A 12,902-nucleotide genomic window follows, 5' to 3' on the forward strand; every position below is an offset into this window, starting at 1 on the left:
AGCCCTGATAATATCTTTAAATTCCATAAAATGTAGGTTTTAAAGGCATTATCCCACTTCTGGTCAAAGGCACATGATTAATAATAATAGTTAAAAATCCCTGTAAAATAGAACTATTGACCCAGTACATTCCTAGGTTTTAAAGGCATTATCCCACTTCTGGTCAAAGGCACGTGATTCATAATGATAGTTAAAAATCTCTGTAAAATAGAATTATAGACCCAGTACATTCATAATTTGCTCACAGGTTTGAAATGCTATTTGCTATCATCAGCCCTGATAATATCTTTAAATTCCATAAAATGTAGGTTTTAAAGGCATTATCCCACTTCTCGTCAAAGGCACATGATTAATAATAATAGTTAAAAATCCCTGTAAAATAGAACTATTGACCCAGTACATTCCTAGGTTTTAAAGGCTGCTTATCTCATTTCTGGTCAGTGGCATCTGTTGAATAACAATGCTCCTCCATAATGCAGAAAACAAAACAAAATTGAAAATGAATTTAAAGTAAATTTAATTTTTTAAGTTACAGTAAACTGAGAAAATCGTACTTCAGTAGATTTAAACCATGCTGTACAACACTTTGTAGATACTCTTTCTGTCTCTCTCCCTCTCTCTCTCTCTCTCTCTCTCTAAGACTCCATTTCAGAGCACTCTCTATTGACATCCATGTAGTTGAGTTTTGTGGATTTCTCAGTGAGGTACAAGCACGCCTCTTTCACTGCTACATAAAAAATGTATGTTGCACTGTAAAAGAAACAGAAAGACATAATCAACATACCATGTTTGCATTAGGTAGCTACATAAAGAAACATCCAGAAGAAAATGCCCTCTAACCACTGTTTTATAAAATTGACATTAGAGAAACAAATTGTGAATATATATTACCACATGTACTGCAGAGTCAGTTCTTTGAGTTTGTCGTCCACATTGTGCACATCCAAGACAGTGGTCATTGAGCTGGTGTAGGGGCAGCTGAAATAAACAGGTTCTTGATAGTAGTAGTACATGTCTTAAAATTGCATTAATGTCATGTTTAACTTTAATGAATGAATCAGTGAATGAATTAATGAAATATAAATTGATGAAGTTAAAATTTTTCATGAAGACAATTCATAACAAAAGTAGGATGTGTATTGAAACTCATCTTGGCAAGAACAGGATCAAGCAAAGCACATTCATTATATACTGATTACTGTATGTTGTTGTCACTGGATAATAACTAACCTTTTGTCTTTTGGGATACGACGTGTAAAGTTGGTTTCAAGCCACTTCAGGAGGTGTCCATAGAGCTGCGGTTTCAAAATTCAAACATTCTCATGAAACATGTAATGTTCATTTGTGGGTGTGGCTGTGGGTGTGGGGTGGTGTTGGTGTGGTTGTGGGTGAGGGTGAGCGTATTGGTATGGGTGTGGTTGTGGTTGTGGGAATGGGTCTGGATTGGTGTGGTTGTGGATGGGTGAGTGTGGGTGTTGGTGTGGGTGTGGTTGTGGATGGGTTTGGGCATGGGTCTGGATTGGTGTGAGTGTCTGCATAGGTCTGGATTGGTGTGGATGTGGTTTTGGATGGGTGTGAGTGTGGATGTGTGTGGGTGTGAGCATGGGTCTGGATGGGTGTGGATGTGGTTGTGGATGGGTGTGGGTGTGGGTCTGGATGGGTAATGGTGTGGATGTGGATGGGTCTGGATGGGTCTGGATGTTTTGATTGTGGATGGGTGGGTGTGGGCATGGCTCTGGATGGGTCTGGATGTTTTGATTGTGGATGGGTGGGTGTGGGCATGGCTCTGGATGGGTCTGGATGTTTTGATTGTGGATGGGTGGGTGTGGGCATGGCTCTGGATGGGTGTGGTTGTGGATGTGGATGGTTGTGGTTGTGGATGTGGATGGGTGTTGGTGTGGGCATGGGTGTGTATGTGGGTGTGGGTGTGGTGCGGTTGTGGATGGATGTGGGTGTGGGTCTGGATGGGTGAGGGTGTGGAAGTGGATGGGTGTGGGCATGGGTCTGGATGGGTGTGGTTGTGGATGTGGATGGGTGTTGGTGTGGGCATGGGTGTGGATGTGGGTGTGGTGCGGTTGTGGATGGGTGTGGGTGTGGGTATGGATGGGTGTGGTTGTGGAAGTCGATGGGTGTGGATGTGAGCATGGGTCTAGATGGGTGTGGTTGTAGATGGGTGTGGGCATGGGTCTGGATGGGTGTGGTTGTGGTGGCTGGGTGTGGATGTGGGTGTGGTCATGGGTGTGGATGGGTGTGGATGTGGGTGTGAATGGGTGTGGATGTGGGCATGGGTCTTGATGGTCGTGATTGTGGGTGAGGGTGTGGTCATGGGTGTGGTTGTGGTTGGAGGTGGGTGTAGGCATTTGAGTGGATGGGTGTGGTCGTGGGTGAGGGTGTGGTTGTGGTTGTTAATTGGTGGAGGTGAGTGTTGGTATTGGTGGGTGTTTGTCTGTTTGGGTCTTTTCATTATTACAATATCATCAAATACGTACCAAATTGGTATGAAGGACGCTCTTAAGTCTAACATTAAACTAAACATCATCATTTAAGCACAGTATCATTTACTACTTTAGTTACCTCTACTGGTATGTAACTTGCTGCAAAGCCTGCCTTCACGTCCTGATACGGATATCTTTGCAGAAACATTGTGTGCCTCTCTCCTCTCCCACCTCTGTCGCCACTGTAAGGAGAGTACATTGAATGTTTGTTTGTTGTTTAATGCTGCACTCAGCAATATTCTAGCCATATGTTGGTGGTCTGTAAATATTCAAGTCTGGACCAGACAATTCAGTGATCATCAACATGAGTGTCGATCTGCCCAACCAGGATACAATGACACATGTCTATTTACCAAGACATCGAGCCTGACCACCCGATCCCGTCAGTCGCTTCTTGTGACAAGCATGGGTAAAGGTATACCGGGTATTCAATAACACTACTATTTTTTCTATACATATTTTAACACTGGAGTTACTACATATGCAATATCACCATGGACATACATTGTTGATAACGTTTTCTTTGAACTAACATGGACCAGAAGTTATTTTGTGGGGCTTATCTATAGGAATGGCAATTGCATTTACAGTAGTTATTTTGACTTCATCAATAATATAGGTTATTTTTTTCGAACACCCATTTAACATTCATGCTGTTGAGAACTTTCTTAGGTTTAGTTTAGTTAGTAAAAATCACATGGAACAAGAATATAGGAACAAGCTAGACACATTACATTACATTTTCTTACCTGAAGATTCCCTGAATCAGATTCCGCAGATATGTGGCAAGATTGTCCTCCTAGAGAAATAATAATGAACTCTCTGTATAAATGCATCATCTAAACTGTGGACAATGTGAGACTCACTTACTGTCAGTTTCTTTCATATGCTAAAATATTATAAAATAAATATCATATATATGTATATTTATATTTATATATTCTTATTTAACACTTACCTCTTTCTGAAAGAATGCCTTTGAAATTTGCATAGTTTCTGGTAGATGAATATTGTTACTTTCTGGAACTGAATCAAAATATATTGTATAGTTGATGAAATTTAACTCCATACATAGAATATCATAGAATTTAGTCAGTGCACAGTTCAGAGTATAAAGCTTGTTAATGTTGTAATACATTATTTTCTGGCACCCTGTCCCTGTAGGTAACTCCAGGAATGTTATTAAGCATCATAATCATTGGTGTCTGCTTTATGGTCAATCAGTCTTTTCCTATTTCATCTCTAACTTTATCCTCAGCAATAATGAATGTGTTTGATCTAAGGTATCCTCACCTGTGTCCTCTTCACTGCCATAACCAGGTGGGGATGATCTTGTGTCACTTGCTGGGTGAATGGAAGTAAAGATGACATAGTATGTTAACAGTTGCAGGGAAGATAAATACTGGTACATTAATAATAATGTTTCATAACCTACATTTTACAGCAAAGGAATAAAAAATAAAAACAAATAATATGAATGAACCAACTGCCATGGTTACAATGAATTAACTTTATGCATGACGATGATTGTAGAAGAAATACATGCTTCTAGCAATAATGGTGCTTATATAGTAGATGCTAATATGTGTACTGACAGGGAAAGTGTTTGTGACAGTCTGTGTTCAGTGATTTAACACATTATACCACATACAGATATCTCTATGTACTGTCACTACAACAGTTCTCTTGCACTGTAAGGGTTGAAGAGGGACATTAATACAAAAGTACCATTAATAGAGTCTCACCATTAATGTTGTCCACGCATTGGCACACCGACAACTCCAAGTGACAATCCCTGCAAATTTGTCCTGAGAAAATGAAGATATTTGAGCAAATCAAGGCCGATATTAAGACTAATTAACTGTATATTAATTCCTAATTAATATTCCAAAGTATTTATGATATTCCAAACCATAGAACTTGGATATCTTATGCAATTGTAATCAATTACATTAACAAAACATGAACTGGCCGCCACACTTGAATCGAATTTGCCTAACTATGGTGAATGAAAAAGAAGTCCTCAGTAATTCATGATCTGATGGTATTTGTACATTATTGATCATAGCTGTTAACCACTTGTTTACTCATCTGCTGGTGTAATTCATATCATTTGAAAATAATTGTTTATGGTGTGGTTAATCTATTAATTTGTACTTACCTAGTTCATTCAGGCTCACATAATGGAACTCAGAGATATGTCCCAGGAATAGCTTCTTGGTTTTATCTTGTCTATTCACTGCCTTGATCGTGACGGGTGTGTTTCCGATGCTGTTGTGATTACCTCAATGTCAGCTTGGAGGAACTCTGCAGCACCAGGAGAACCAGGTGATCACCCCAGGTGCCAGGGGCCTCCATGGTTGAAAGGTAATCTTCCCATGACTGCTGTGTGCAGACAAACTGATCCAGTGGTGTTCCATCAATCTGCATGTACAAAATGTATCATTAATTATTATTTGAAAAGTCTCACAAGTTAGGTTTAATACTATAGTGTGATTGGGCAGCACAGTGTTTAAAGCATTCATATCTACAAGCCTCAAATCTAGATTCTGTTATTATCATTGGTAAATGGGTGAAGCCCATGTCTAGTGTCCCCAGGTCATATGTCATGATGTTAAACCAGACTTACTCTCTCAAGGTAAGATAACATGTCATACAAAACCACTGTGTATATTAAGTAATATACTAAAAACAAGTTTCAATGCTGGCTTACTGTATTGGGTGTGTCCTGATGCTCCACAATGTTGTCCCTAACCTCCAGAGCATTCATTTCCAAGTTCAGCACATGATAGATCTGGTCACTCAGGGACAGAAACATGCAGTTTCCTCCACCTGAGTTGTGTTTCACTACACGGCCCCTTTCCCTTGCCAAGTCTTCTAATTTCTGGAGAAGATGGTCATAAGATAGTGCTGTTGGGGTCATCATTTGTTTTTGTAGTGCCCTGACATTCATGTAGATATCTGAAAATATATGTCAAATTTCAGAATTGGTAATTAGACAGAAGGACATGGGCAAACAAAAATTCTTCAGATTTTCTTTCCTTTCTTGCTTGCAACTTATAGTGGTAAATCTTGGATTTGCTTCCTTTACCTGTGTTCAGACACGCATCAAATACGTTCCTTCTGCTTACCCGTGTGAGCTGTCATCTAATAATAAAGTACTTGATGGAAACTGATAGCCAGTGTTCTAAATTGTAAATATATAATATTGTGATGTTAATATTGGTATATGAGTTTGATATTGCTTATGTGTTAACTTAGTCTCGTCACCATGTGGCTGAAGTAATGCTGATGCTGCATAAATTTGTAACTCACACATATGTATTTATGTAAGTGATAACATACATGTGGAAACTCAAACAAGGATTGTAGTACCTGCACGCTTCCAATTAACATAAAAGATTATCCTATATAGTCCAAAAAGCATATTTGGTCAGCATGACTGAGCATCTATATGTGCATATTAAAGTAAACAAAAAGTTTGTGAAATGCTGAAATGTTAGCAAAATTAATCTCTTGAGCATTAAGGTTATTTTTAAAGTTAGCAACCTTTTGTATTTATGTGCTAACTACTTAATAACAGAATGTTTTGTGAAAGTTTAAAGGATATGGTGACACGTATATACTAGCAGTCTTTGAACATATGACCCTAACAGACTGCACCTGTATGTCTACTTTGCCTTCTCTTTTCTCCTTCCTTTTGCCTTGTTAATGCTGTAATCTGGCAAACAGATCGCCATGAAACTTTTTTTCCAATCCGCACCTTGTATTTGTGGAGCTTGTTGTCCACTTGTAAAATCTCACCCTCAACAGCTTTTGGAGAGGTGATCTTCTGCCCACCCCTGGTTACTCCTTTGTCCTTGCCCAGATGACGAACAAGGACAATCTCCCCCACTTCATACTGAGAAGGGGGATTGGTCTTCAAATGTTTATCCACCATTTTCGATGAAGATTTGTCTGATTTTATCAGGACTTCTCTCCTGATGTCTTGCAGTTCTTTCAATCTGCTAAGGGTCCCTTCACTAACCTAATAAAAAGTAAATAAATTATAAGACCATACATGCGTCCATACCATACCATACCATATCATATGCCAAACCATACCATACCATCTACCACACCATATCACACATGTCATACCTTACCATACCATTTGCAATACCATATCATATCATAGAATATTGTACCATACCATATCAGATGCCATTGCATACCATGCCATTCCATATAACATACCATATGCCATATCATATGCCATAACCATATCATATCATATGCCGCACCATAACACTCCATATGCAACGTCATGCCCTGCCATACCACACCATACGATACCATATACCATACCATGTACCATATATCATACACCATACCATACACCATGCCATAAACCATACCATATGTCATACCATATAACATAACATATACCATACCATACCATAGAGTATACCATACCATACCATATACAATACCATATACCATACCATATACCATATCATACACCATACCATATGATATGTCATACCATAACATACCATTTATTATTCCATACCATATCATATGCCATACTATACCATATGCAATGCAATACCATACCATATAATATAATACCATACCATATGCTATACCATATCATATGTCATACCATACCTCCTACAATACCCTACTATACCATACCATATGATATCATATGTCATGCCATATCATATGCCATACCATACCATACAAAATGCAATGGCCTAGCATACCATACCATGCACAACATACCATACCATACCATTTGCCATACCATATCATATGTCATACCATACCATATGCCATACCTTATCATACCATATCATATGCCATACCATACCATATGTAATGCCATACCATATCATAGCATAGCATGTCGTACCATACCATTTGCTATACCATACCATTTAATATGCCATACCATATCACATGTCATACCATATCATACCATACCACATACAACACCCTACTATACATACCATATACCAAGCTATATCACACATATCATATGCCATACCATACCATATGCAATGCAATTCCAGTCACCTGAGAATGTTCTTCAACAGTTTCATATTCTGCATTGCCTTCACATGTGTATCCATCCATACTTTTCCCTCCTGCTTTCAACAGCCTGGTGATATGGTGTGGATGGAATCCAAACATGGCTCTGTAAGGACTGCAACCTACAATATATATAATGCACAGTATCCCAGAAAACGCTTAGAACAAACCACAGACAAAAACAGCTTGTATCAGCATGGACTTGTTACAAAAAGTTACAGGTTACCAGTAGTGGGACTGTCATCAGTCATCAGGACTTACTTTCAGAGTATTTCTGTGGGATGAGATAATGCCATGATCAGGGCCATTTTCTTCGCTCTTAAATATCTTACCAATTGCTGAGTTGACCGATTCATTGTGAATGCGGCAATAGTCAGGAAGACTGTCTACCCAGGAGATATCATCCAGGTGCTGAAGGTCATACCGCCAAACAGTCCTTCCACACTCTATGTGAGCGCATCTTCCTGAAATTATGAAAATTACGTTTATGTTTGAAAATATCCTCTTCATTAAAGGCTTCCTTTAATATGCTAGCAGTGAAAATATTGTGTCAAATGCAAATACCTATTTTGACTTCTGTCATATGTTCCCATGTTGTAACAGGTGAGACTTGCCTTCACAAGTGTTTTTGAAGGGTGCCACTGCTCACCTTTTCACCTCTGGTATCATCACTATTTGATGATGATTCATGAACACATACAATCACATGCTGATGATATAGTGGGAATCATACATTCGACTCAGCATACATCTGATTTCTTATTGATGTGGAAAGGTTTTTGTTGCTTTTATCTTGGGAAACATATGTGCAGGGGTGGTGAGGTAGCTTTTGACAGTTTTCTTATGAATATCAAAGGGGTTTAGTTCCATTATTTGTTTTCATCTGTATTTACAGATATATCACCACTGTCCTCCATGGCAATCATTTTTATCCATTACACACACCCCACCCACACCACCCATAAATTATGAACGGTCCCTCACTACAACTATAAGGACCTACATGCAACATGCAGCTTGGCTGGAAACAGACTCTACCTGTTATTATTGAAGACAATTTCTTACCTTTCCTTGAGACTGTGGGTGGTAGGCTTGAGAATGGATGAGCCTGACTCCAAGTTTTTCACAGAGTGAATTCATCATGCCCTTAAACTCGCCACCCTGATCTGTTTGAATAATTTTGGGAGCACCCCATTGGTGATCTAAGTACACCTGCACTAAACTTTTAACAACACTCTGTGATGTTTTGTCACATAATGGCCTAAGCCATAAAAACCTAGAAAAAACGTCCAATATACACAACACAAAGCGATAGGTGATCCCATCTTTAGTTTCTAATTTGCTGCTGAAATCTACTAAGTCAATTTGGTGTCTTTCAAAGGTACACATGCTCTCACAGGTTTTAAGGGTGCCTTATTTTGGAAGGTTGGATGCAACTTTGTCAAACTGCTGCTTCTCTGGATGTAACGTTCTATTTGGGGCCTGCTTATTCCATGGAAATGCTGAGATGTTGTGGAATATAGGCGTCGTGCTCCGCCCTTTTGTCATTTGACAAAAGGCTTCTACAAAATATTCTCTATTTCATCACTTTTGGGGACAATTTTACCCAGTGAAAGGATTCTCTTTTCTTTTTCACCAGAAACCTGGTTGTGAATATCTTTGAGACAAAGTTTATATTTGCTAATTTTCTTATATGCTAATTTTTGAATTAAAGATCTCTCTTTCACTGGAACATTGATGCTTGCAGAAAGTATGTCTTCCACTGAATTGTAGAGCTCTGGTGACAAGCATGGAGGAGGCATTGTGTCCTGAAGGAAGGAAAAGAATATTTAATTATTGTTATATTTGGGATTACACTTTCTTTGTAAAAGAATATTGATCTTGTGACATATTTTTTCAATTAACTGTATCAGATATGTTATTGATCATACTTTTATGATAGAGCTCAATAAATTTTAAACATTCAGTATTTATAGTTAAGTTGATTATAATTTTACTCTTAGTAAACATAATTTATTCATCTAGATGTGCAGCTTTTTTATAACATTTGTAAAAAGTTACTGCCCGAGAAAGGTAAAATACTGATATGAGCAAATGCTATAGAAAATATATGATATATTATCCCATCGATGACATTATGTACTTGGAGGTTTGGTACAGAGTAAGAATACATGAATTGCATCTCTTTCTCCACTTTCTGATGTCTTATTAGTATTTATTAGTATTTTCCTGGTATTTGGTAGTGATATGTACTGTAATTTTGTGTCAAACATAATTCCTAGCACTTACCTTACCAGTCAAGGGGAAAGCATGAACAGATTTTAATAGAACTACCCACTGATACAATACAGATAATACAAGTCTAGTCAATGTTAACTTATTAATCTTGACATGTTATGAAATAAGTAATAGTTGCCAAGTTGATTTTAAACTTTCTTCTGAGTTATACAGAATTTTGTATATGCCTTCAATAAATTGACCTAATACAAAAGGATATTTATGAAATCATGGTATTATAATTTCCTTTATACTTGAATTTGGAATATAGGTAATGACATTTCAGTCATTTGGTTGTTATTGTTTATATCTTTGATGTATCTGTAAATTCATATTTCTATATATCTTTAATATGTTAAACATTTCTCTTCAGTGAAAACCAAGACTCGATCTGTTATTATTATTATATTCATTCTGCCATATCAATGGCTAGATTGTAATTTCAGTTATGTAAGCTATTCTTCATTTTTATATTATCTTCAGTATTTAAAATAACAGTTAAAAATAATATTTCTTAGACATTTGATATCAGTTTACCATCACATTTTCCCCCTTTCTGTGTTGCTGATTTTTTGGGTGATGTCACAAATTAATTCATGTTTGTTTCTCATTCTACAATTGAATTCCATGTGATATCTGTTTTCCATGTTATTTTCTGTTGATATTTTTAAGACCTTGATGACATAACTTCACTTATACTAAGGAAGTTTTTTCTTATTATTTCTGAATGTTTCCTTTAAATGGCTCAATAAATCATCAATTTTTCACATTATATTTGAAAAGTCATTTTCCATCTTACTCACATCAGGATCAGTAACATATAATTCCTTGTTCAACTTAAATATGTTTCTACTCTACTGTTTTGTTTAAGTTCTCTTTTCAATTCTCTTCAAGGTTGGGCGAGGTTATAAATATCTACTTCATTTCTAGGTTCTGGATTGTTTATGCAATAATGTAATTGCCTAAATCAGTTGTGGGGTCACAAACTAAAGTTCAATCATTATGCTACTATACTGACTCATTCTCAGATTCTTGAAAACAAATAGGGTCACCATTTGTAAGAGTTAATCTAAAAATATCAAAACCTTCCTCATATGTGCTTTTTAATTGTGTTCATAGCAGTTATTCTTGAATGGCCTCATCAAGATAAACACAGGGTAAATAATTTTCATTGCCATAGTTTCTCTTACAAATTCCATTGAAAACTCATGCATATAATTCAATTAAGAAGGATAACAATAATAATATATAGAATTACAATGATAAGTATACCAATAACATTCCTTCTCAAGAATGTATGACAGTGTAGAACAATCTAACCAAAGGACTAACTGAAAGTTAACTTTGTAAGTTGATATTACAGCACAGTGCAGTCAGTGGCAGATTAACTTACCTGTTTGTGTGAGCATTCAGGTGATGTTGACCATTCTTCTACTTTGAAGTTTTTTTCAGAGACTTGTTTCTGTATCAGTGCCTGTACTATAACAACTGTTCTTGAAAGAAAACTTTGTACTGTCTGATAAAGGCATTGAATAGTCTTTGGTTTTATACCCAGAGGTCAAATTTCTTTACACTGTTAATTAATTTCAACAACCTTCAGCTAGTTACCAGTTAGACACTGACACTGACACTGGGGATGGTTAGAGAAGGGAGGGGTGTCTTGGCATCTGAGGGAGGAAGGGGTGCAAGCAGTTCACAGCATAACTTGGTGGCATTTTAGGCAGCTGTGATTCAGTGATTGAGAAGGCACATTCATTTGTGACATGACAGTATCTGTTCAAGTATTTACAGCAAATAGGTCATCAGTTTGGTTTAGATGTGTCATGTATATGCAGGATTTAACTTTGCTACTAAAGTTGTTTGCATACATTTAATTCAGTTTACCACAAGTTTAATACTTTGTAAATATAATCTGGACATAGAAAAGTATTTTATGAATAACATCAGGTTTGCTACATTTTAAATGCACACCATAATAGGCTTGAGCTTTTGGTGAAGAGCAAGGTGTGAGATGAATATATTACCTATTACCTATTGGTATAACCTTGCACAGTACATGATGGTGTATAACAAAGAATCATACGCCACCAAAGAAGATGCTTTCCTTTAACATGAATGCTGTAAGTGACATTTCATTATTATCAACAAGTATCATTACATATCTAGGATGCATTTCTCACATTTACTGCAAACATCAAGTTGTATATAATATGTATTGGAGAAAGAAAATTCCTCTATTTAATAATCCAATGATTATATGTAATATGAACATTTCACTTAATTCATACATGTATATAACTCTAACAGTTGATTTTACGAAAATATCAAGTATGTAAATCTGATGACATTATGCAAAGGTTGATTATGATCACCGTATAGACAAATCGCCATTATCTTTGGATGTGAGTGTTTGTCTCTTCTAGACTTGCTTGAGCTAAATTGTTAAAAGTGGAAATTCCTAGTTAAAACAGAAAGGTTCATTGGTCTGTTAATGGCTGAAGCAACTGAATACAGGCTAGCTAGTGCAGCACTGACAGTGCAGACTTCCCATAAACATATCAACTGATGCTTCCCTAATTGCTACTGAGTAGCTGTCTGTTCAGATCTGCTGCTGCTCACTGGATTGTTGATATATGAATTCCAAGGAGAAACTGACTCCATGGAAGCTGTGAGAACCTCTGTTAATTTGAGCAAGGTGATTAGCTCATGTAGGGAATTTTGTGGGAGAAATAATAATACTTTGTGAAAAGATTTGTAAATCTGTGAATCAATTTTGAGTGGAATGTATATGCCTAAGAGTAAGTTTAGACAGGAATGTAAATAGATAGTGTGTCTAAGTTTTGACCCTTGTACAACATATATTTTAATGTTAAAGTTGGACCCATTAAAGCATTAGGTGTGAGGTTTAATGAATGTGTCTACTGTTGGACAAGTGATCTGCTTGATTGCCATTTTAGAAGTTAATAATAAGAAAGGTATGATAGTCTATGGATAACAACTTCTTTATTATATCATATTCTTATTTGACAAGTAATTTAGGAATGACTTTTGAGT

The 12,902-nt window shown here is 36.8% G+C and overlaps 2 protein-coding genes across 2 annotated transcripts; both read right to left on the bottom strand.

Moving 5' to 3' along the window:
• Positions 1–500: 500 nt before the first annotated feature.
• On the bottom strand, positions 501–4,764 carry LOC124285507. Its single transcript, XM_046721749.1, has 9 exons — positions 4,657–4,764; positions 4,241–4,303; positions 3,789–3,839; positions 3,454–3,521; positions 3,245–3,294; positions 2,575–2,677; positions 1,231–1,295; positions 892–978; positions 501–750 (listed from the first exon to the last, which is right to left on the bottom strand). The coding sequence occupies exons 4-9, from the start codon at positions 3,484–3,486 to the stop codon at positions 636–638; spliced, it is 453 nt and encodes a 150-aa protein (XP_046577705.1). The 5' UTR covers positions 3,487–3,521; positions 3,789–3,839; positions 4,241–4,303; positions 4,657–4,764; the 3' UTR covers positions 501–635.
• An 11-nt stretch (positions 4,765–4,775) lies between these two features.
• LOC124285511 lies at positions 4,776–7,990 on the bottom strand. The gene is made up of 5 exons (XM_046721751.1): positions 7,904–7,990; positions 7,557–7,693; positions 6,300–6,522; positions 5,209–5,456; positions 4,776–4,919 (listed from the first exon to the last, which is right to left on the bottom strand). The coding sequence occupies exons 2-5, from the start codon at positions 7,671–7,673 to the stop codon at positions 4,776–4,778; spliced, it is 732 nt and encodes a 243-aa protein (XP_046577707.1). The 5' UTR covers positions 7,674–7,693; positions 7,904–7,990.
• Between the last annotated feature and the right edge of the window lie 4,912 nt (positions 7,991–12,902).

This window comes from Haliotis rubra, unplaced genomic scaffold (assembly GCF_003918875.1).
Source record: "Haliotis rubra isolate DU_JTF1 unplaced genomic scaffold, ASM391887v1 Scf361, whole genome shotgun sequence".
In the NCBI taxonomy this organism is placed as follows: domain Eukaryota; kingdom Metazoa; phylum Mollusca; class Gastropoda; order Lepetellida; family Haliotidae; genus Haliotis; species Haliotis rubra.

Coding starts and splice junctions, on each gene's coding strand:
- LOC124285507 (XM_046721749.1), bottom strand. CDS start 3,486: ATGCAAATTTCAAAGGCATTCTTTCAGAAAGAG. Junction 1,296..2,574: donor CAAGTTACATACCAGTAGAG/GTAACTAAAGTA, acceptor TTGAAACCGCAG/CTCTATGGACACCTCCTGAA. Junction 979..1,230: donor CGTATCCCAAAAGACAAAAG/GTTAGTTATTAT, acceptor TGTTTATTTCAG/CTGCCCCTACACCAGCTCAA.
- LOC124285511 (XM_046721751.1), bottom strand. CDS start 7,673: ATGTTTGGATTCCATCCACACCATATCACCAGGCTGTTGAAAGCAGGA. Junction 5,457..6,299: donor CTCTCCAAAAGCTGTTGAGG/GTGAGATTTTAC, acceptor ATATATTTTCAG/ATATCTACATGAATGTCAGG. Junction 4,920..5,208: donor ATCAGGACACACCCAATACA/GTAAGCCAGCAT, acceptor TTGTACATGCAG/ATTGATGGAACACCACTGGA.